The sequence below is a fragment of the Coregonus clupeaformis genome, chromosome 31 (genome assembly GCF_020615455.1).
Source record: "Coregonus clupeaformis isolate EN_2021a chromosome 31, ASM2061545v1, whole genome shotgun sequence".
In the NCBI taxonomy this organism is placed as follows: Eukaryota; Metazoa; Chordata; class Actinopteri; order Salmoniformes; family Salmonidae; genus Coregonus; species Coregonus clupeaformis.
The window spans coordinates 20,981,884-21,006,419 of NC_059222.1; the positions used below are offsets into that span (position 1 = coordinate 20,981,884).

At 40.8% G+C, this 24,536-nt stretch overlaps 1 protein-coding gene across 1 annotated transcript in view; it reads right to left on the reverse strand.

The window, feature by feature from the left end:
* The window catches only part of LOC121547212 (mitochondrial Rho GTPase 2-like), a 63,523-nt gene that overhangs the window by 16,929 nt on the left and 22,058 nt on the right, over positions 1–24,536 (reverse strand). Inside the window, exons 6-12 of the mRNA XM_041858366.2 lie at positions 20,338–20,390; positions 18,666–18,774; positions 17,986–18,087; positions 17,750–17,848; positions 3,341–3,449; positions 3,039–3,159; positions 1,342–1,426 (exon numbers count right to left, since the gene is read on the reverse strand). Coding sequence (XP_041714300.1) covers positions 1,342–1,426; positions 3,039–3,159; positions 3,341–3,449; positions 17,750–17,848; positions 17,986–18,087; positions 18,666–18,774; positions 20,338–20,390 — 678 coding nt within the window. The remainder of the gene's footprint in view (positions 1–1,341; positions 1,427–3,038; positions 3,160–3,340; positions 3,450–17,749; positions 17,849–17,985; positions 18,088–18,665; positions 18,775–20,337; positions 20,391–24,536) is intronic.

Consider the following 24,536-nt stretch of genomic DNA (forward strand, 5'->3'; position numbering starts at 1 on the left):
AGAGGGATTAAGCAAAATGAATGGCTAATAAGTCTGGCTGCACAACCGATTGGCAAACGTACTGCAAATTGAGAAATCATGTGACTGAACTGAATAAAAAGAAGAAACTACACTATGAAACAAAGATAAATGATTTAAAGAATGACAGTAAGAAGCTTTGGAGCATCTTACATGACATTTTGGGCAAAAACGCAAACTCCGCTCCATCATACATTGAATCAGATGGCTCATTCATCACAAAACCCACTGATATTGCCAACTACTTTAATGATTTTTTCATCGACAAGATTAGCAAATTTAGGCATGACATGCCAGCAACAAACGCCAACGCTACACATCCAAGTATAACTGACCAAATTATGAAAGACAAGCATTGTAATTTTGAATTCCGAAAAGTGAGTGTGGAAGAGGTGAATAAATTATTGTTGTCTATCAACAATGACAAGCCACCTGGGTCTGACAACTTGGATGGAAAATTACTGAGGATAATAGCGGACAATATTGCCACTCCTATTTGCCATATATTCAATCTAAGCCTACAAGAAAGTGTGTGCCCTCAGGCCTGGAGGGAAGCAAAAGTCTTTCCGCTACCCAAGAATAGTAAAGCCCCCTTTACTGGCTCAAATAGCTGATCAATCAGCCTGTTACCAAGCCTTAGTAAACTTTTGGAAAGAATTTGATTGACCAGATACAATGTAATTTTATAGTAAACAAATTGACAACAGACTTTCAGCACACTTATAGGGAAGGATATTCAACAAGCACGGCACTTACACTAATGACTGATGATTGGCTGAGAGAAATGGATGATAAAAAGATTGTGGGAGCTGTTTTGTTAGACTTCAGTGCGGCTTTTGACATTATCGATCATAGTCTGCTGCTGGAAAAACATATGTGTTATGGCTTTACACCCCCTGCTATATTGTGTATGAAGAGTTACCTGTCTAACAGAACACAGAGGGTGTTCTTTAATGGAAGCCTCTCCAACATAATCCAGGTAGAATCAGGAATTCCCCAGGGCAGCTTACTTTTTTCAATCTTTACTAATGACATGCCACTGGCTTTGAGTAAAGCCAGAGTGTCTATGTATGCGGATGACAACACATTACACGTCAGCTACTACAGCGAGTGAAATTACTGCAACACTTAAAGAGCTGCAGTCAGTTTCAGAATGGGTGGCAAAAAATAAGTTTGTCCTAAATATTTAGACTGTAATGGATTAAAATAAACTGGGGAGATGTATTCTCTTTACACTTAAATATAACCAGCTTAATGCTTTGTTGACAAACAGACAGATGGATATAAATGGACTTCCTGATGGCCACTGAGGTGGTCACTCACCTCGTCATACTTGTCAAACAGCCTCTGGAGAAACTGGTGACCCAGATGATTGAGCTCGGTAGTGCAGCCCACGGGCACCCGTAGCCTGTCAACACATAGAACACAGCCATATACAGTTCCTTCAGAAAGTATTCAGACCCCTTGACTTTTTTACAGCTTTATTCAAAAAAAAAAAAGTATTTACTTTTTTTATTGTATCAATCTACACACAATACCCCATAATGACAAAGCAAAAATAGGTTTAGAAATGTTTGCTAATTTATTAAAAATACTAAACTTAAATATTACATTTACATAAGTATTCAGACCCTTTACTTAGTACTTTTTTGAAGCACCTTTGGCAGCGATTACAGCATCGATTCTTCTTGGGTATGACGCTACAAGCTTGGAACAGGTGTATTTGGGGAGTTTCTCCCATTCTTCTCTGCAGATCCTCTCAAGCTCTGTCAGGTTGGATGGGGAGCGTCGCTGAACAGCTATTTTCAGGTCTCTCCAGAGATGTTCGATCGGGTTCAAGTCCGGACTCTGGCTGGGCCACTCAAGGACATTCAGAGACTTGTCCCGAAGCCACTCCTGTGTTGGCTTGGCTGTGTGCTTAGGGTCGTTGTTCTGTTGGAAGGTGAACCTTCGCCCCAGTCTGAGGTCCTGAGCGCTCTGGAGCAGGTTTTCATCAAGGATCTCTCTGTACTTTGCTCTATTCATCGTTCCCTCGATCCTGACTAGTCTCCCAGTCCCTGCCGCTGAAAGACATCCCCACAGCATGATGCTGCCACTACCATGCTTCACCGTAGGGATGGTGCCAAGGTTTCCTCCAGATGTGACGCTTGGCATTCAGGCCAAAGAGTTCAATCTTGGTTTCATCAGACCAGAGAATCTTGTTTCTCATGGTCTGAGAGTCTTTAGGTGCCTTTTGGCAAACTCCATGCGGGCTGTCATGTGCCTTTTACTGAGAAGTGGCTTCCGTCTGGCAACTCTACCATAAAGGCCTGATTGGTGGAGTGCTACAGAGATGGTTGTCCTTCTGGAAGGTTCTCCCATCTCCACAGAAGAACTCTAGAGCTGTGTCAGAGTGACCATCGGGTTCTTGGTCACCTCCCAGACCAAGGCCCTTCTCCCCCCGATTGCTCAGTTTGGCCGGTGGGCAACTGTAGGAAGAATCTTGGTGGTTCCAAACTTCTTCCATTTAAGAATGATGGAGGCCACTGTGTTCTTGGGGACCTTCAATGCTGCAGAAATGTTTTGGTACCCTTCCCCAGATCTGTGCCTCGACACAATCCTGTCTCGGAGCTCTACGGACAATTCCTTCGACCTCATGGCTTGGTTTTTGCTCTGACATGCACTGTCAACTGTGGGACCTTATATAGATAGGTGTGTGCCTTTCCAAATCATGTCCAATCAATTGAATTTACCACAGGTGGACTCCAATCAAGTTATAGAAACATCTCAAGGATGATCAATGGAAACAGGATGCACCTGAGCTCAATTTCGAGTCTCATAGCAAAAGGTCTGAATACTTATGTAAATATGTAACGACATGATGTTTTCTGGACAACACTGACTCACCAAAAACCTGTGACAATACTTGTGCAGTATCATCTCCGATATCACATTACATCGTTGGGGGAGGTAACCAACTTTCTCTCCTATATGTCTGTGAGTGGGTCAGAAACATACAGTAGTGGAGCCAGAACACATACTGTGGGTATAGGTAGTCATCCATCAGCTCCAGCGAGTCGTCGTAACCAAACTTCCTCAGGATGGTCCATGTGGTCTCGTGCCGACCCCTCTGGATGAATAATGTGTTGAGGAACAGGAAGCCTGGTGGAAGAGGATACAATTAGAATCATGTCTGTTAAAGCTGTTATTGCATAGGCTGAATACTTAAACTATTGACACTAGCAACATTGAATTCCACAATTTTACCAGAGGCTAAACCCAACATTCCCCAAGTCCTATATCATGAAAGGCTGAGCCATCTCACTGTAGGTTCATCCCTCACCGTTCAGCGTAAGGCCGTTATCCTGAACCCCGTCGCTCGTGTTCTTCCACACAACCGTCTTCACGTCCTCCAGAGCTTGGGGGGCCAGAGGATTCCCGAAGCACAATTTCTGAGGAACCGCACAAACACATTCAGTTAAAACTATACCCGGCTGTTCCAATGGTCTGGGGCAGTTTCACACCTGACCTGCACATTTTTGTTCTCTACGCATGTTCATGTGGCACGTTAGTGTGGCACGCGCACGTGTGTGTGTGCACATATACAGTGCCTTTTAGAAAGTATTTACACCCCTTGACTTTTTCCACATTTATGTTGTGTTACAGCCTGAATTTTAAATGTATAAATTGAGATTTTTGGTCACTGGCCTACACACAATACCCCATAATGTCAAAGTGGAATTATGTTTTTCAATATTTTACAAAAAGTATTAAAAATGTATCTTGAGTCAATAAGTATTCAACTCCTTTGTTATGGCAAACCTAAATACGTTCAGGAGTAAAAATGTGCTTAACAAGTCACATAATAAGTTGCATGGACTCACTCTGTGTGCAATAATAGTGTTTAACATGTTTTTTTAATGACTACCTCATCTCTGTACCCCACACATACGATTATCTGTATGTCCCTCAGTCGAACAGTGAATTTCAAACACAGATTCAACCACAAAGACCAGGGAGGTTTTCCAATGCCTCGCAAAGAAGGGCACCTATTGGTAGATGGGTAAAAATAAAATAAAGCAGACATTGAAGATACCTTTGAGCATGGTGAAGTTAATAATTACACATTGGATGGTGTATCAATACACCCAGTCACTACAAAGATACAGGCGTCCTTCCTAACTCAGTTGCCAGAGAGGAAGGAAACCGTTCAGGGATTTCACCATGAGGCCAATGGTGACTTTAAAACAGATAAGAGTTTAATGGCTGTGATAGGAGAACACTGAGGATGGATCAACAACATTGTAGTTACTCCACAATACTAACCTAATTGAACGCAAAAAGAAGGAAGCATGCACAGAATACAAATATTCCAAAACATGCATCCTATTTGCAACAAGGAATTAAAGTAATACTGCAAAAAATGTGACAAAGCAATTAACTTTTTGTCCTGAATACAAAGTGTTATGTTTCGGGTAAATCCAATACAACAAATTACTCAGTACCACTCTGCATATTTTCAAGCATAGTGTTGGCTGTATCATGTTTGGGAGTGGTTGAAAATTACACAATTACCCAGAGGAAAAAAGGGGGAGGGTCATGCTTTTTCAATTTTAGTAAGGGAGAGTTTAGTATTTAAAAAAAATGTAGTCCAGGGTAGGGTCATTTAATTTATAATCGATTTAAATGTCATATTGCTCAGGGTTTGAGAATGAGTTGCTTATTATATCTCGATGTGTGGCCGATGCTGCCCCCATCCCTGATTTTCTGCTGGCCTCGCAATATCAAGTGCGCCTAGAGTGGTCTCAGTCAAATGATCCATAGGCTATACTGATGTACCGTTCAGTTTGAGAGGTAGAGCGCCAAGATGAGAAGGAGGACCGGAGGTAAGCTTGCTACTGCTATCATTTATTTTAATTTAAAAAACACATTTCTTTGCCCATAATGTAGCTTTTTATCAGAGTTATTGACCTCACAATAAGCCATATTCGAGTAATTTACATAACTTACATTACTATGAAGCGCAGCCGCGGAGATGGACAGCGCATGGGTGCTGAAAGTAGGCTAATTCGAGAAGGCCTAATTCATTTAAACATTCTTCATTTTAATTTGACTTGAAGCTACTTACAATAATATGATTTTGTGTTGGAGCCTATTTCTTCCTATTCAAGAAATAAGAGGTAGGCCTACCTGTTTGACAGACAAAAATCATAGTCTACTATCCATAGATTTTGCCAGCCAATTATTTCAGTCACCATGCACTGCTTAAATATCTGTGTCAGTAAAGGGCTTGGTGTGTTAAATTAAATCCAAGTTTCTAATTGAGGGTATTGTGGCTTTTGGGGTATGTGAGGGTATTGTGGCTTTTGCTAAAGAAAATGGGCAAAAGCATAGGCCTACCTCTAGTTAGCTTAAGATGTAGAAAAAAATTAATGGACCCGATTAGGGATGCAAATGTAGGTACATTTTGTTGCCGACTAACCAGCCCCCATTAACTGGTTAACAAATGGTTACATTTGTTCAAAACAGTAAAATTAAGTGACCAACAGAAAATACTATGCATGGAAGGAACTGACATTTTTTCATTAAGAGCTTAAAGAACATGCGACAATAGCAAGCCTCTCATATTGTTGAACATGCTACTACTGTAATGAAGCAGAGAATGTAATTTTCAAACATTTGCCAAATTGCAATTTGTGGGGAAAAAAGCTCTAGAAGACACACCTGATATGCGAGCCGTTTCATGTGACAGAGATGAACATCTCCTTTAGAAAGAGGGAATACTTAAATATGCAACAACTAGGATGGGTTGTTAATATGACTAGGACTGTGCCTTTGGCTTCTGGACAACAAAAGAAAGTTGATATGAAAACCAGTAGACCAGGAGCGAAATGCTGTGAAACGTTGTTGGTTTCTAGCTTACGCCTCGATCACACAGACAGGATCATTGCATTTTGGTGCACCAGAAGTATATTGCTGCGTAAGCCTTGCAGCATTGCGTTGCAGAGGCAGTTGCAGTGCGTTCTGGTGTGGTGCATACCTTGGATTTATCGAATGTATGCATCAAACTGTATGCGTCACGGCTTGACAGAAATGGTAGCAGAAGGTGAATGTTGAACTTTTGTTGCACGCATATCCAGATGACGCTGCGTAACATTTTGCATAAGCACTGTCGGTGTGATTAAGGCGTGTTGTTGTTAGCCGTTTCGTGCTGCTACTCTCTCTCCCACTGCTCCACTGCAGCCTGCCTGTGAGTTGCTTAGCAACGAGTCTCCGCTCTGGCTTGCTGGCGGCTCACTCTGATCTGGACACATGACATTTTTAACAACGCTTTTTTCCTGATAAAAACGAGTTCATTGCATCCGCCGTGGAGCCCAGTTTCATAATATTACCATATGTCCCAGCTGCTTGTCGTAGTTTTGAAGTAATCACGAAAAAAGTATTATTTTAGGGCATTTTTCACCCTGCCAGCTCCTATTAGTTCTATTGAGCACTGTGGCACCAACTCACCTTCAGAACGTTCTATTCCCAGACCACTGTTCTACGTCACAATGTCTGCTTCGCTATTGTTGGCAATGAGACCTGCCCACGCTGGTAGTTAAAACGTCAACAACAAAACATTACTCATGGAACTCTGAGGTCGTCCCATTGTTTTCTATAGGGGAAATATAGGTATGTCTGTCTATTTTGCTAAATATCTCACAATGTGTATATTTAGATTTTTTCAAGTTGGGCACCATTTTAATCATGAGAATCTCCTCTTTGTAATGATGTAAGTCTGGTCAGCGAGCTCGGTTGTCATCAAATGCTAGCCCCAAAATACTTTCTGCCCTTGCAACCCTGAGCTCCGCCCATTGTTTTCCTATGGAGAAGCATGCTGGTCTATTTGGCCAAATATCTCTCAATGTGTATATTTTGATTTTTTCAAGTCGGACACCATTTTAATCAGGAGAATCTCCTCTTTGTAATTATGTAAGTCTGGGCAGCGAGCTTGGTTGTCATCGATCACTAGACCAGAAATAGTCAGAAGTTTTCATTTTTTCCCTACTTCTCATTACGCAGACATAAACACAGTTCGAGGTGCGGATGTTTACTTTCTACACAAGTAGTTTTTTTTCAGTTTCGTCCTAAAAACAGATTGTAGTGGTGATATGAAAAGGGATACATTTTTTTGTGCCATTTAGGCGAAATGGAATTCTAAGCATAATTCCAGTCAAAATAGGCTCTGCGAACGTTCGATTCAATTCATTTGCTATGGCCTCGCGCTAGTGTTCCAGCTTAGCCAACGTTCTATTGCCGTTTTTCAGCCTTGGACGACATAAAAAAAATTGCCACATATCACCTACGAAGACATCTTCAATTATGTTGTCTTGTCTCTGTGTGGCTGGGTCAGATGAGGAGCAACAAAGCACAGAAGCATTTCAATACCTCCACAGCGGCAAAGTTGGACGGGTGCTTATTCACTGTCTTGAGGATAACAACCTGGTGTTCATCAAAGCAGATGTCCAGCCCAGTCAGAGCAAAACACACCATCATTCTGCCTGGATTCTTGTATCATATGTCGGCACGGTGGAGACGGCAGGGTGTCCTTACATTTGAGTCATTTAGCAGACGCTCTTATCCATAGCGACTTACAGTTAGTGAGTGCATACATTTTATTTTTTATTTTTCATACTGGCCCCCCGTGGGAATCGAACCCTCAACCCTGGCGTTGCAAACGCCATGCTCTACCAACTGAGCTACATCCCTGCCGGCCATTCCCTCCCCTACCCTGGACGACGCTGGGCCAATTGTGCGCCGCCCCATGGGTCTCCCGGTCACGGCCGGCTACGACAGAGCCTGGATGTTCTTGTGTTGCAGGGCAGGGGAAGTCTTGCAGTCATGCAGCTGCAATACTATGGAAGGTATCTTTCATACTTCCCACGGGGGGCCAGTATGAAAAATGTATGCACTCACTAATTGTAAGTCGCTCTGGATAAGAGCGTCTGCTAAATGACTAAAATGTCAATTGGATCACAAAAAAAAACTCGCTGGCTTTTTGTTTATCATAACTTGCCCTTTCTATGACTGACACATTTGATGATAGCTAGTTACTTAGCTAGCTAGCTAATTGTGACAATACCTTATCACTGACCAGAACTGATAAGGTTAACTATTACAAAATGCACACAAGGTTCTTGGTTTCAATGGCTCATTGCATAAGTATATCAGTCTAACCTCGAATGGCAATGAGGTAGGTACAGAATCAAGGTGAGTTTTACAATCAAATAGGAAATTACCAACAACCTAAACGTACTAGTTAAAAGGGAACTGTGTAAACTAGTCAACTGGGAACACCATGTAAACTAGTGTTCTGTACTGTAATTGACTATTTTAACAGTTTTTATTGAAGGTGCAGAATGCTGTGTATGGAGGATTGACAGGGATGTCCTGTACAGTGGAATTTAGTGCCAAAAAGGTTGAGCGAGATCTGTTTCAAACGTCACAAACCAAGTGATGAGTTCTCTGACAGCACCCCAGCCGCTTCTCCATCTCTACCTCCAACTCCTGCGTACCACTCCCACAATACACTTAAGAAGTTTGGAAGGGGCCAATGTTCCAGTGGGGAGCCTTCTGCACATGTGCATCAAAGCTAAACCAAACAGTCATCAAGTTCCAGCAGCAGCCACACAGCTCATCAACATGCAGTGTCAGAAATGCTTGTAATTTTAGGACGTTTATGTTAACCTGGAGGAGTGTAAATATGCCAGCTTGGAGGAGGTCACTAAAGCACAGAGTGCCTCCCATGCATGGTATGATGCACGTAAATTTCAGCTCACTGCTCGCTCAGTAAAGAAGGTTCCTGTGCGCACCTCAACAAATCCCGACAACTTTGTACGGGAGCATCTCTTCCCCAGGTTCCATGGCAGCTCAGCAACCACATATGGCAAGGAGAACGAGCAGGTGGCCTACACATGGATAAAGAGCTATGGGTTTAGTCTGGAGAGTAGAGGCACAGTAGTGAGTGTCAAGGAGCTGTGGCTTTCTGCAAGCCCAGATGGAGTGTTAAACTCTCAAGAACTTCTAGAAATCAAACGTCCTGTTCTGAGTAAGAAGTGTGAGTTTCTGACTGAACTGTTCTCCGGCAAACTCACAGATGTGAAGCTGGTGGATGGGGTTCCTCAGCTGCAACCCAATGGAGCCTGTGGGTATTACATGCCACCTGGGGCGGCAGGTAGCTTAGTGGTTAAGAGCGTTGTGCCAGTAACCGAAAGGTCGCTGGTTCTAATCCCGAGCCGACTAGGTGAAAAATCTGTCAATGTGCCCTTGAGCAAGGCACTTAACCCTAATTGCTCCTGTAAGTCGCTCTGGATAAGAGTGTCTGCTAAATGTGTAAAATGTAAATGTAAAGTGCAAATAGGCATGTTCTGCACAGGACTGGAGAGACGCAAACTGCTTGTCTGGGCTACATCCGAGCAGGTTGTTATTGATGTGCCTTTTGAGGTGAAGTTCTGTGCTGATGTTATCCCTAAACTGAAGGCATTCTATTTCCCACACATGCTGCCAAGGACAGTAGATGAGTTCCAGTCAGTCAGGCCTTGATCACACCGATAGCGTCATTGCGCAAAATGTTACGCAGCATCATCTGGATATGTGTGCAACAAAAGTTCAACATTCACCTTCTGCTACCATTTCTGTCAAGCTGTCTACGCATACAGTTTGACGCATACCAACGTATGCACCACACAGTACCAAAATGCAATGACCCTGTCTGCGTGATCGAGGCGTAACTCTGTGCTCCAAATATGTTCATCTATGTGGCATCTAGGCTCGGGGCCTAATACTTCTGTGTTTTTAAATAGTTCTTATATTTTGCGCCTTGTAAAGCTCTCTCTGCCAGCTCTACCTTATTATGTTTTTTTTGTCTTGCATAGTTCTCTTCATATGCACATTTACCAGGTTGTATTTGCATAATTCTTGGTGTTTTTTTTTTATGTCTTGCCTTGTACAGCTCTCTTCATACATGTTTATCTAATGCCTAAGGATAACTCCTTATGATTTGACTATTTTTATTGTACCTTATATGACTCTTTCTTTTCATATGGCACTTCATGGACTTATCTAAGCATACCGTAACTCATCTTACACTTAGCAAATTATGGTGTTAATAAAAACAATATGAAATTCCACTTTGACATTTTCTTTGATATTTAACATTTTGAAATGAAGGACGAGGAGGCATGTCTAAGCTTTTCAAAGGTGTTTTCAGTTTGATTCTGGGTTTGGTTTTCAAGGGCACAAATTAAGAAAACAGTACTTGATAAACAGTTGTCTTCCCTCTTGGTCTGTTAGACATTTTGATGTTGAAGAAAATGTATTGTAAATAGGTTTAAGAAGGCATGATAGCAGCACCTAGTTGATGCCTTTAATTATCAGGAACAGACAAAGTTACAGTACATTTCAAATGTAGGAACATTGAAAATGATTCAGATTAAACAGGAAACCATCTACAGTGGCTTGCGAAAGTATTCACCCCCCTTGGCATTTTTCCTATTTTTTCTGTATACAGTGCATTCGGAAAGTATTCAGACCCCTTGACTTTTTCCACGTTGTTACGTTACAGCCGTATTCTAAAATGGATTAAATTGTTCCCCCCCCCATCAATCTACACACAATACCCCATAATGACAAAGCAAAAACTGTTTTTTTAAATATAAATTTTAGCAACAAAAATAATACATACATTACCAGTCAAAAGCTTGGACACAGCTACTCATTCCAGGGTTTTTCTTAATTTTTTACTATTTTCTACATTGTAGAATAATAGTGAAGACATCAAAACTATGAAATAACACATATGGAATCATGTAGTAACCAAAAAAGTGTTAAACAAATCAAAATATATGATATTTGAGATTCTTCAAAGTAGCCACCCTTTGCCTTGATGACAGCTTTGCACACTTGGCATTCTCTCAAACCAGCTTCATGAGGTAGTCACCTGGAATGCATTTCAATTAACAGGTGTGACTTCTTAAAAGTTAATTTGTGAAATGCCTTTCCTTGGAATGGAAGACCCAGAGTTACCTCTGCTGCAGATGATAAGTGCATTAGAGTTACCAGCCTCAGAAATTTCACAGAGTTCAAGTAACAGACACATCAAAACATCAACTGTTCAGAGGGGAATGTGTGAATCAGGCCTTCACGGTCGAATTGCTGCAAAGAAACCACTACTAAAGGACACCAATAAGATCAAGAGACCTGCTTGGGCCAAGAAACACGAGCAATGGACATTAGACCGGTGAACATTTTCAAATTGGAGATTTTTGGTTCCAACCGCCTTGGCTTTGTGAGACGCGGTGTGGGCGAACGGATGATCTCCGCATGTGTATTTCCCACTGTAAAGCATGGAGGAGGAGGTGTTATGGTGTGGGGGTGCTTTGCTGGTGACACTGTCTGTAATTTATTTAGAATTCAAGGCACACTTAACCAGCATGGCTACCACAGCATTCTGCAGTGATACGCCATCCCATCTGGTTTGGGTTTAGTGGGACTATCATTTGTTTTTCAACAGGACATTGACCCAACACACCTCCAGGCTGTGTAAGGGCTATTTTACCAAGAAGGAGAGTGATGGAGTGCTGCATCAGATGACCTGGCCTCCACAATCCCCCGACCTCAACCCAATTGAGATGGTTTGGGATGAGTCGGACCGCAGAGTGAAGGAAAAGCAGCCAACAAGTGCTCAGCATATGTGGGAACTCCTTCAAGATTGTTGGAAAAGCTTTCCAGGTGAAGCTGGTTGAGAGAATGCCAAGAGTGTGCAAAGCTGTCATCAAGGCAAAGGGTGGCTATTTGAAGAATCTCAAATATAAAATATACACACAGCAGATCTCGGATGGTGAAGCCCCTGTCTGCCATAACTTCATCGCCAGGTTTAAGGTATTCCAGGAAACCAGAGTTTTGGGTGATGAACTTGTCACTGCATCTGCCTCCATATGCAGGAGAGATGAACATAACGTGTCCACATGGAGCAATGGCAACCAAATACTTTAGAGTATTGCTGGAATAATAGTGGCTGTATGACTCCCCTCTGGAATCAAGATTATGTGCATTCTGAAGAGTGGTTTCAGAGCAGTCGATGATGCAAGTGGTGTTGGGGAAATTCTGTTTGAAGCATCGAGGCAATGTGTTCTGGATTGTCTCCGTCGGCAGCCATGGAATGTAGATCCTCATGTGCTCCTCAATTGTGTCAATCCAGTAGGAAAGGATTCTGCTCACTACTCCCTGGGACACAGCAAAGCATTCAGCAAGGTCACCCTGGAGTAGATTCAGCTTCAGCTAGGTGATCAGTATTTCATCAGTGATATGCATTTTGAAGTTAGCTGTGTAGCATTTCTGCGGAATTTCTGCAGAAATGCTACATGGTTAGGGCTGTTGCGTTAACCGTATTACCGCCACACCGGCGGTCACGACTCATGAAGGCTGTCAAATTCCACATGACCGTTTAGTCACAGTAATTAGACTTCTCCAAGCTCTGATGCTGCTGCTGGTCATTAGTAGCCTACCAAACTTGCTAACTGCCTGGTACTCAGCACTCTATTGTTCCTCTAATCACTCTGATACCAATGCAAATGCATTCGAAAATCTAATCAAACACTTCATGAGAGCCCATGAGCTCATGTTGCGCAACATTTCTATAGGCTATGCAATTGCGGGAGAAAACAGAGTGATGGCAGCTAATAAAAAGAGGAGGATCCCATCAGCTTTCTATAGGCTAGGTCTACTATATTTATTTCTCAACATTCCTAATATTAAGCACATTGCTTATATTTACAACAGGAGTATAGCCTACCTGGCTGGCATGAAAATAAACCACGGTGAAAAGCGTCCTCCATTCGCTATTTAAGTGCATAGATGACATGTATTTTCTCCCGCTGCCCCTGTTTCGATACAGGTGCATGATAATGGTCCATTCTAAATCAAAACAAATGTCACACATATATTATTTAGTGTATGTAAAGAAAAGATTAAATCAAGAATAGTCTGATGGGTGACAATATGAGCCTATCACTTGTGAATTATATATTATCACTTGTGAATGATGCCCAGCATAAGAAACAATGCCTTTTGTGACTTTTTCCAATCATACTCGCACACCTCATGTAGCCTCGCCCATAGGCCTATATGTATTAAATAATACAGTAGATTGACATTGGCTAGTGCTTTTGCTGTTCGTTAGGCCTACTCATCTTGTTGGCTGACGAAAAGTAAATGTGTACAGTTCTTCCAATATCTTCAATATGCACCTCGGAATTGGATAAGGACGCGCGCAGTTGCGTCCCTGATGTCTCGGTCTTCACTTGTAGCCTGTGAGAAAGACCCGATCACGTGACGGAGCATGTGAGTGAGAGGCACTTCGAATTACGCAGCAATCCGGGCCGCAAAAGGCATGGATTTTTTTTAGGGTGCATTACGACCACAAAGGGGATGCCGCTGTGAAATTCGAGGCATTATCAAGTGCTTGTCAAATTGTGAATGAGAGACTATTGGAGTGTGTACAGCCTGCGCAGAAAACAAAGCAGAGCTCATGCCTTTCAAGTGACTTTTTTCAAATAATCATTAGTCTCATCATGCAGCCTTACAATGTATTAAAAATCAAAACATATAGCCCAATGTTTGTAGAACAACTAAAGTTACATTAATAACTCTAAATTAAGCATACAGGAGTACCTATTTCTTTGTTAACCGCTCAACACAGAATAGCTGCATGTGCGTACTCCCTCAAATCGTTTGGAGAAAATATTTATTTTATTCAGCTTTGTTCAATTGTATTCTTCATACTATAAAATAATGCCACGGAGTTATAAGCAAATCTTGTCTGCTAAATGAACTGGTGTAGCCCACAGCCATTTGGCATAGCTAAATCAGGACCTAACATAAGGACAACTCAGAGTATGCTATTCTTTTCTACTGAAATAGATAGCGAATTAGTTAGCTAGCTGCAAACTATTGGCCGGAAGTGATTAACTGGAAGTCCTCCGCAAAAAAAGCCTAAACAGACCCCGTCCATATTTCTGTAGAAAATTAGGTGAATAACAATGCTTTAGTCCGCAATGCTTTATGCTAGAACAAGCTTTAAAATACAGGGGAAAGACTTGCTGAGGAGTATTTCTGTCGGTAATACAGCCCTTTTGTGGGGAAAAACTCATTCTGATTGGCTGGGCCTGGCTGCCAAGTGGGTGGGCCTATGCCCTCCAAGGCCCACCCATGGCTGCACCCCTACCCAGTCATGTGAAATCCATAGATTAATGAATTTGTTTCAAAATTGACTGATTTCCTTATATGAACTGTAACTCAGTAAAATCGTTGAAATTGTTGCATGTTGCGTTTATATTTTTGTTTAGCATTTGTGACACGCTACAAGCTGGAATGGAGCACTCAGCATTTCAACAACACATCAACAACAGCACTTCAACAACATGCCTATACATTTCGCATTTAGGCTGTATAAATGAAATAAAAAAAGATAATTACATAGTATAAAATAATAACGAAATGAAAAATGCCTTATTAGGCTATACAGTCATTCTAGAGTGCCTTTTGAATTTAGTCTAGCAGACTATCTTATATTCCCATGCTCTAATCAGTCGACACACATCTATTTTGTAACAATATCATAAAATAAAATAGTATAAATTAGAAAATGATAGATTCCCAAATGAAAAAAAGTTACAAGTGAATATAGGCCTACAGTTGAAGTCAGAAGTTTACATACACCTTAGCCAAATACATTTAAACTCAGTTTTTCACAATTCCTGACATTTAATCCTAGTAAAAATTCCCTGTCTTAGGTCAGTTAGGATCACCACTTTATTTTAAGAATGTGAAATGTCAGAATAATAGTAGAGAGAATGATTTATTTCAGCTTTTATTTCTTTAATCACATTCCCAGTGGGTCAGAAAGTTTACATACACTCAATTAGTATTTGGTAGCATTGCCTTTAAATTGTTTAAATTGGGTCAAACATTTTGGGTAGCCTTCCACAAGCTTCCCACAATAAGTAGGGTGAATTTTGGCCCATTCCTCCTGACAAAGCTGGTGTAACTGAGTCAGGTTTGTAGGTCTCCTTGCTCGCACACACTTTTTCAGTTCAGCCCACAAACTTTCTATAGGATTGAGGTCAGGACTTTGTGATGGCCACTCCAATACCTTGACTTTATTGTCCTTAAGCCATTTTGCCACAACTTTGGAAGTATGCTTGGGGTCATTGTCCATTTGGAAGACCCATCTGCGAACAAGCTTTAACTTCCTGACTGATGTCTTGAGATGTTGCTTCAATATATCCACATAATCTTCCTTCCTCATGATGCCATCTATTTTGTGAAGTGCACCAGTCCCTCCTGCAGCAAAGCACCCCCACAGCATGATGCTGCCACCCCCATGCCTCACGGTTGGAATATTGTTCTTCGGCTTGCAAGTTACCCCCTTTTTCCTCCAAACATAACGATGGTCATTATGGCCAAACAGTTCTATTTTTGTTTCATCAGACCAGAGGACATTTCTCCAAAAAGTAAGATCTTTGTCCCCATGTGCAGTTGCAAACCGTTGTCTGGCTTTTTTATGGCGGTTTTGGAGCAGTGGCTTCTTCCTTGCTGAGCGGCCATTCAGGTTATGTCGATATAGGACTCGTTTTACTGTGGATATAGATACTTTTGTACCTGTTTCCTCAAGCATCTTCACAAGGTCCTTTGCTGTTGTGCTGGGATTGATTTGCACTTTTCGCACCAAAGTACGTTCATCTCTAGGAGACAGAACGCGTCTCCTTCCTGAGTGGTATGACGGCTGCGTGGTCCCATGGTGTTTATACTTGTGTACTATTGTTTGTACAGATGAACGTGGTACCTTCAGGGGGTTTGGAAATTGCTCCCAAGGATGAACCAGACTTGTGGAGGTCTACAATTTTTTTCTGAGGTCTTGGCTGATTTCTTTTGATTTTCCCATGATGTCAAGCAAAGAGGCACTGAGTTTGAAGGTAGGCCTTGAAATACATCCACAGGTACACCTCCAATTGACTCAAATTATGTCAATTAGCCTATCAGAAGCTTCTAAAGCCATGACATCATTTTTCTGGAATTTTCCAAGCTGTTTAAATTTTCCAAGCAGTCAACTTAGTGTATGTAAACTTCTGACCCACTGGAATTGTGACACAGTGAATTATAAGTGAAATAATCTGTCTGTAAACAATTGTTGAAAATTACTTGTGTCATGCACAAAGTAGATGTCCTAACCGACTTTCCAAAACTACAGTTTGTTAACAAGAAATTTGTGGAGTGGTTCAAAACGGGTTTTAAAGACTCCAATTTAAGTGTATGTAAACTTCCGACTTCAACTGTACCTGATGATATGCGGCTGCTGTGTTAAAAAACATAAGCCTTTTTCTCGAATTCATTGATGATCAGATCCTTCAGTTGTAACTGGTTCTGTTGCGATACATTTTTACAGTTGATAGACAACTTTAGCACTGTTCCAAACTTAGACTATCCTGTATAGAAATCAAAACGTCTCCGGTGCTGCAGCATGGGCTCATTCATTGTCATGATCTATTGTTGTATTAAAAAAGATCCTGCTCGTCTGGAGTCACGTAAAATAACATAGAATTGTGTTTGTAAAAGGATATTTTTTTAATCTGACAGCAAATAAGATGATAGATGCAGTGCTTTTATTATAATGGAGATCGTTTCACCCCTTCCTCTTATCCGCGGTGGTCTATGAATCCACAACCTTCTGGCTACCTTGCCATGTAATGCTTACAAAACAAAAGAACAGTTTCTAAAACTGCATATCTAAGACTCTGGTTTGTCCTAGGAGTGAGGGTAAACGGTAGGCATGTTCTCTTCTATCCACTTTATGTTTAAATTATTATTTTGGGTATAGGGGAGGGTCACTTGTTTGTTTTTTTCAAGCGTTCAAGGCAGGTGGGGTAAAAATATATATTTTACTGACATTATTTTCATTTCAGAGAGGTCAGATTTTCTACAGGTATCCCTCATATATAACATACAGTCCCTTATGGGTATGCTTGTAAACAGTAAGGACTGAGAGCTTTTCAGGATTAAAAAAGAAACGGAATGAAGCTAAGCACAGGCAAAATCCTAGAGGAAAATCTGGTTCAGTCTGCTTTCCACCAGACAATGGATGATGAATTTACCTTTCAGCAAGACAATAACCTAAAACACAAGGCCAAATCTACACTGGAGTTGCTTACCAAGAAGACAGTGAATGTTCCTGAATGGCCGAGTTACAGTTTTGACTTATATCTGCTTGAAAATCTATGGAAATGGTTGTCTAGCAATGATCAACAACCAATTTGACAGAGCTTGAAGCATTTTGAAAATAATAATGGGCAAATATTCTGCAACCCAGGTGTGCAAATCTTTTAGAAACTTACCCAGAAAGAGACACAGCTGTAATTGCTGCCAAAGGTGATTCTAACATGTATTGACTCAGGGGTGTGAATACTTATGTAAATGAGATTTCTGTATTTCATTTAATACATTTGCAAAGATTTATACATGTTTTCACTTTGTTATTATGGGGTATTGTGTGTAGATGGGTGAGAAAAAAAAAATGGATCCATTTTGAATTCTGTCTGTAACAACAAAATGTGGAATAAGTCAAGGGGTATGAATACTTTCTGAAGGCACTGTATATGAATTGATGAATGGGTGGATAGAGAGAAGGATGGATGCATGAGCGTTATTTGACTCTCACCTGGAAGCAGTTGAGTTCAGCGTCACTGAGGATGCGGTCATGGTCCTGGTCTGAGATGCTAAAGATGCGGCTGAGCGCTCGGACACACATTGGCTTTAACTGGAAGTAACATCAGAACACAGACACAGATACAGTTAACATCCAACCAAGCAATATTCCACAATAAAACCAGGTCATTCCACAGGTATAAGCTAAAGCTATCCCCAAAATATCCTCCCATCCCCAAAATGTCTGACCTGTTTGTCTTCCGGGTCGTAGAGCGGGGCGGTGGGGTGGAGCACAGCCTTTTGAGCGTAGTAGAACAGTTCAGAGATGTTCTTTAGGTTCTTGGCAGAACACTTGGGAGGGGAAAGTCAAAACATCAGGTTTGCCTAATCATAGGTGTGTTCAAATAAAAACAGTTTCACTAATTATTGCTTGTATCAGATTGGTGTGAGTAATTTTTGGTGTGAAATCAAATTAAATCAAATGTTATTTGCCACATGCGCCGAATACATTACAATGAAATGCTTACTTACAAGCCCTTAACCAACTATGCAGTTTTAAGAAAAATAAGTGTTAAGTAAAAAATAGACAAGTTACAAATAAAAACAATTAAAGAGCAGCAGTAAAATAAAATAACAGCTATATACAGGGGGTACCGGTACAGAGTCAATGTGTGGGGGCACAGGTTAGTCAAGGTAATTGAGGTAATATGGACATGTGGGTAGAGTTAAAGTGACTATGCATAGATAATAAACAGAGTAGCAGCAGCGTAAAAGAGGGGGTGGGGTGGGGTGGGGGGGGGGACAATGCAAATAGTCCGGGTAGCCATGATTAGCTGTTCAGGAGTCTCATGGCTTGGGGGTAGAAGCTGTTAAGAAGAGTGAGGCAGGCAGCTGAAGAGAGAAGAGTGTGTTTGAGAGGTGAGCCTCACCTCTACACAGGTCTCAATCTCAGAGAACTGGTTCATAATAGGTAGTATGGTCTCCATGGAGCTCCCAGAGCGCAGGTCCGATTTATTACCCACTAGGATTATGGGAACTCTGTGACATCATAAGGAATGAACGTTAACATCAAAGGTATCTAATGTTTTATGACACATAGACCTAAGATGCTAGTTAAAGAACAACACTTTTAGGCAAGGACGACTTTAAGCATGCTTATAGAGAAGGGCACTCAACATGTACTGCACTGACACAAATGACTGATGATTGGTTGAAAGAAATTGATAATAAGAAGATTGTGGGAGCAGTACTGTTAGATTTCAGTGCAGCCTTTGATATTATTGACCATAAACTGTTGTTGAGAAAAGTTTTATGGCCTTTCATCCTCTGCCATATCGTGGATTCAGAACTATCTATCTAATAGAACTCAGAGGGTTTTCTTTAAGGAAAGCTTCTCAATGTCAAACATGTAAAGTGTGGTGTACCACAGGGCAACGCTCTAGGCCCTCTACTCTTTTTTCTATTTTTTACCAATGACCTGCCGCTGGCATTAAACAAAGCACGTGTGTCCATGTATGCTGATTCAACCATATACGCATCAGCAACCACAGCTAATGAAGTCACTGAAACCCTTAACAAAGAGTAGCAGTCTGTTTTGGAATGGGTGGCCAGTAGTAAACTGGTCCTGAACATCTCTATAACTAAAAGCATTGTATTTGGTACAAATAATTCTGTAAGTTCTAGACCTCAGCTGAATCTGGTAATGAATGGTGTGGCTGTTGAACAAGTGGAGGAGACTAAATTACTTGGTTTTTACCTTAGATTGTAAACAGTCATGGTCAAAACATATAGATTCAATGGTTGTAAAGAAGAGGAGAGGTCTGTCCGTAATAAAGAGATGCTCTGCTTTTTTGACACCACACTGCAAGTCCTGCAGGCTCTAGTTTTATCTTATCTTGATTATTGTCCATTCATATGGTCAAGTGCTGCAAAGAAAGACCTAGTTAAGCTGCAGCTGGCCCAGAACAGAGCGGCACGTCTTGCTCTTCATTGAAATCAGAGGGCTACTATTAATACTATGCATGCCAGCTTCTCTTGGCTGAGATTTGAGGAAAGACTGACTGTGTCACTTCTTGTTTTTATACGAAACATTCATGTGTTGGAAATTCCAAATTGTGTGCATAGTCAATTTACACACAGCACTGACACACACACTTACCCCACCAGACATGCCACCAGGGGTCTTTTCACAGTCCCCAGGTCCAGAACAAATTCAAGGAAACGTACAGTATTATATAGAGCCATGAGTGCATGAAACTCCCTTCCATCTTATATAGCGCAACTGAACAGCAAACCTGGTTTAAAAAAACTAATAAAGCAACACCTCACAGCACAACACCTCTCCCCCCATGTGACCTACTTGTTGTGTGTATGTACTGATATGTATGTGTAACTGATAGATGCACACATACACTACACTATTTTTAAATGTATGTAAATTGTAAAGTATTTTGTCTGTAATGTATTTTTCATTATATGTCAGACCCCAGTAAAACTAGGTGTCGCCATTGGCGTCGGCTAATGGGGATCCTAATAAATCAAATCAGACACACCAACTTCTAAGCACAAGCACATGTAATTGAAACAACAGTATTTTCATACTTGTTCCCCTTCTCTGCTTCACCGTTTACCAAGGGGATCCATTTTGTTCGGATCTGGAAGGTGAGTAACATACAAAATTATAATAAAACACTAACAAAAGCTCTCATTTATCATATTGTTGGTCCCATACTGTAGGCTACATTATACAAATGCTTGTTATACCATGCCAAATGCTTCCATATGGGGTTGCTCTAAGAAGGTATTTGAAGCTCTATGGAAGACATTGGGTCAAGACAGAGAATTGACACCCACCATCTCAGATTGTGCTGAAATTGTTTCTGTAGTTAGAAACAGATAAGATTAGCATTCCTGAAACATATATCATTTTATCTCTGAGAAATTAAGCTAAATGATTGCACCCAAATTGGCCATTTAAATGTATTGGATTTATATAATTATCAATAGAAATTGTACTTAACATCGGATTTGGACCATAATTCTTCCTAACAATGAGTAAGGCATGGAGAATCCAATTAAATGATAAAAAGCCACCCACGCACCCCAACAACCTGTATACAGTATCAGTTATCTATGTCTGACCAGTAGAATGGTGCTGCGGCTTGGAATATTGCTTTTTCATCCTATGTAATGTATTCCCTGTGAATCTGGTGATGTTTTGTTTTTCTCCTGTTCATAGAAATTAGCCATTGAAGTTGCTTGCATTATTTACCATAAATTAGTGTGAAATTACCAGGTTTTGCCCACTAGATGCCGCTGTTCCTACTACTGCCAGACCCTTTTATCAATTTTGCTGATGTCCTGTGTTTATTAAATGGATCACAACTTTCTTTGCAAGCTTGGGTAGAAAACCAATAGCTTTTGCTCATGATTAAAATAAATAATGTGGTCATCCTCACAATTCAAACCAGTCCTCCATGAAAGCAATTAAAATCAAATGTTATTTGTTACTTGCTTCGTAGACAACAGGTGTAGACTAACAGTGAAATACTTACTTACGGTTCCTTTTCGAACAATGCAGAGTTAAAGAAAAATAAAATAGTGACAGTGAATAACAAATAAAAATAAAGAGTAAAAATAACATGGCTATATATAGGGAGTAGAAAATAACAAAGAAAATAAAGGGTCAACGCAGGTAGTCCAGGTAGCCATTTGATTAGCTTGTTTAGAAGTCTTATTGCTTGGGGGTAGAAGCTGTTCAGGGTCCTGTTGGTTCCAGACTTGGTGCATTGGTACCGCTTGCCGTGCGGTAGCAGGGAGAACAGTCTGTGGCTTGGGTGGCTGGAGTCTTTGACAATGTTATGGGCCTTCCTCTGACACCGTCTGGTATAGAGGTCCTGGATGGTGGGGAGCTCGACCCCAGTGATGTACTGGGCCGTACACATTACCCTCTGTAGCGCCTTGCGGTCGGATGCCAAGCAGTTGCCATACCAAGCGGTGATGCAGCCAGTCAAGATGCTCTCGATGGTGCAGCTGTAGAACGTTTTGAGGATCTGAGGGCCCATGTCAAATCTTTTTGTCCTTCTCTTAGGCTTAATCTGTGTCCAGGAAACGGTCCCTCTGTGTGTGGTTTATTCCCTTCAAAAAAGGTCTGGATTAGTTAGACCATTACTGGTGAACAAGCAAACTATTAGGCTACAGCAGTTCTAATGGCTTCAATGGTATGGTCTCTAATGGTCTTCAATGGTAAAAGTCCCAAACACACACTGTATAGTGTTTTGCAAAGATAATAGTGTTGGGTTTAATGGTAAATGTCACTAATCACACTACATAGAGATGTTTTCGTATATCATTTTATTGAAAAACATACGACTGCCATGCAATGGTTTATTATTTTATTAGGGTTGTTGCAACATTTTGATCACTAGCCCATTTCTCCATCAAAGTTTGGGGCTTGTAGGAAGATTCTTCATATGAGAATTGCACCATAGGGATAGCCCTCTCAGAAAGCAGCCATTTGTTGGACAATTCAAGGAGAGTTTAAGACTTAGGTTGCTAAGAGAAGGACAAACTGAACTGCTTTCATGGAGGACTGGCTTGACTTGTGAGGATGAGCACATAATTGATTTTCATCATGAGTAAAAGCTATTGGTTTTCTATTCAAAGTTGCAAAGAAAATGTGGCTTGAGGAAAACTTTTCCTGAAAAAAATGTTTTACACATATAAAAGTACAGGTGGAATAAATGTGGGATTTTAACTTGGGAGCACCAGTGCCGCTAGAAAGAAAATCTATCAGATAATACATTTAATGGCACACATGGTTACATCTGTATAGTTGTTTCAACTTCGGTGCACTGGGGCGGTTGTTACATTTGTATCATTTGAGGGGCGCGCATCCCGAGCAAAGTACTTTGTATAGTTTTACTTTGTCTGTGAGAACTATTAGCACAGGTGAGTTTACTGAAGAGTATTAGGGCCAAGTGCAACAAAAAAGAAGTGACGGGTGGTGGCACTTCAATTATTTATTTGCACAATGGTACTTTAAAGTGGCAATATTTTGAGAATAAAGTGGCAATATTTTGAGAATAAAGTGGCAATATTTCAGGAATGAAGTGGCAGCATTGAGAATAAAGTTGACATTTTGAGACTAAAGTCACAGTTCTATTTCAAGATGAAATAATGGGATTTGGTTAATTGCATGTCTCCCTGGCGGCCTGTTGCTGTGCACGCCACCTTTGAAATGCCCGAGTTAGACGACCGGTGAAACTATACTTTAGAATGGCTTTAGTAACAAGGAAATCCTTGCTATTTTAGCACATAATAACCATATTAAACTCAGGCATTTCAATGGTGGCGCGCCCACACAGCAACAGGGAGCCAGGGAGACATGCAATTAATAACCAATTCACATACTTTCATCTTGAAACATAACTGACTTTGTTCTAAAAATGTCGACATTATTCCCAAAAAATTGACTTTAATTTATTATTATTGTTTGTCTGTAAATATTGCCACTTTATTCTCTAAATATTGGCACTTTTTAAAAGTACTATCCATGCAAAGAAAAATTATCCAAGTACCACCACCCATCGCTGTATATTTCTTTTTTCTCTTCACTTGGCTAATACTCTTCGGTACAAGTTTGATTAAATTTAGCAGTAAGGAACTATGAAAATAGTTTAAATAAACCCTATTTAAATCTATGAAAATGTTTTGTCACAGAAAATCGATGATGTGCAGTATGCAGATGAGATGGAGGTCATTACCACTAAATAAATTATTAGGAAAAGTTTTGCCATAAATTTTTTATCCCATCAAGGTGTGCCACGGTTCAAAAAAGGTTGAGAACCACTGATCTAGTAAGCAAAACCTGGTACTTTCACACTAATTTGTTAAATAATGTAAGAGACTTCAAATGGCAAATTTCTCTGAACAGGGGGGAAAAAAACATCACCAGATTCACAGGGAATACATTACAAAGGATGAATAAGCAATACTCCAAGCCGCAGCTCCATACTACTTGTCAGAGAGAAATTATACTGTACACTAGTGGTCAAAAGTTTTAGAACACCTACTCATTCAAGGGTTTTTCTTTATTTTCACTATTTTCTACATTGAGTAATAATAGTGAAGACATCAAAACTATGAATTAACACATATGGAATCATGTAGTAACGAAAAAAGTGTTAAACAAATCAAAACATATTTTATATTTGAGATTCTTCAAATAGCCATCCTTTGCCTTGATGACAGCTTTGCACACTCTTGGCATTCTCTCAACCAGCCTCACCTGGAATGCTTTTCCAACAGTCTTGAAGGAGTTCCAACATATGCTGAGCACTATGTTGGCTGCTTTTCCTTCATTCTGCGGTCCGAATCATCCCAAACCATCTCAATTTGGATAAGGTCGGGGGATTGTGGAGGCCAGGTCATCTGATGCAGCACTCCATCACTCTCCTTCTTGGTAAAATAGCCCTTACACAGCCTGGAGGTATGTTGGGTCATTGTCCTGTTGAAAAACAAATGATAGTCCCACTAAGCCCAAACCAGATGGGATGGCGTATCGCTGCAGAATGCTGTGGTAGCCATGCTGGTTAAGTGTGCCTTGAATTCTAAATAAATCACAGACAGTGTCACCAGCAAAGCACCCCCACACCATAACACCTCCTCCTCCATGCTTTACGGTGGGAAATACACATGCGGAGATCATCCGTTCACCTACACCACGTCTCACAAAGACACGGCAGTTGGAACCAAAAATCTCAAATTTGGACTCCAGACCAAAGGACACATTTCCACCG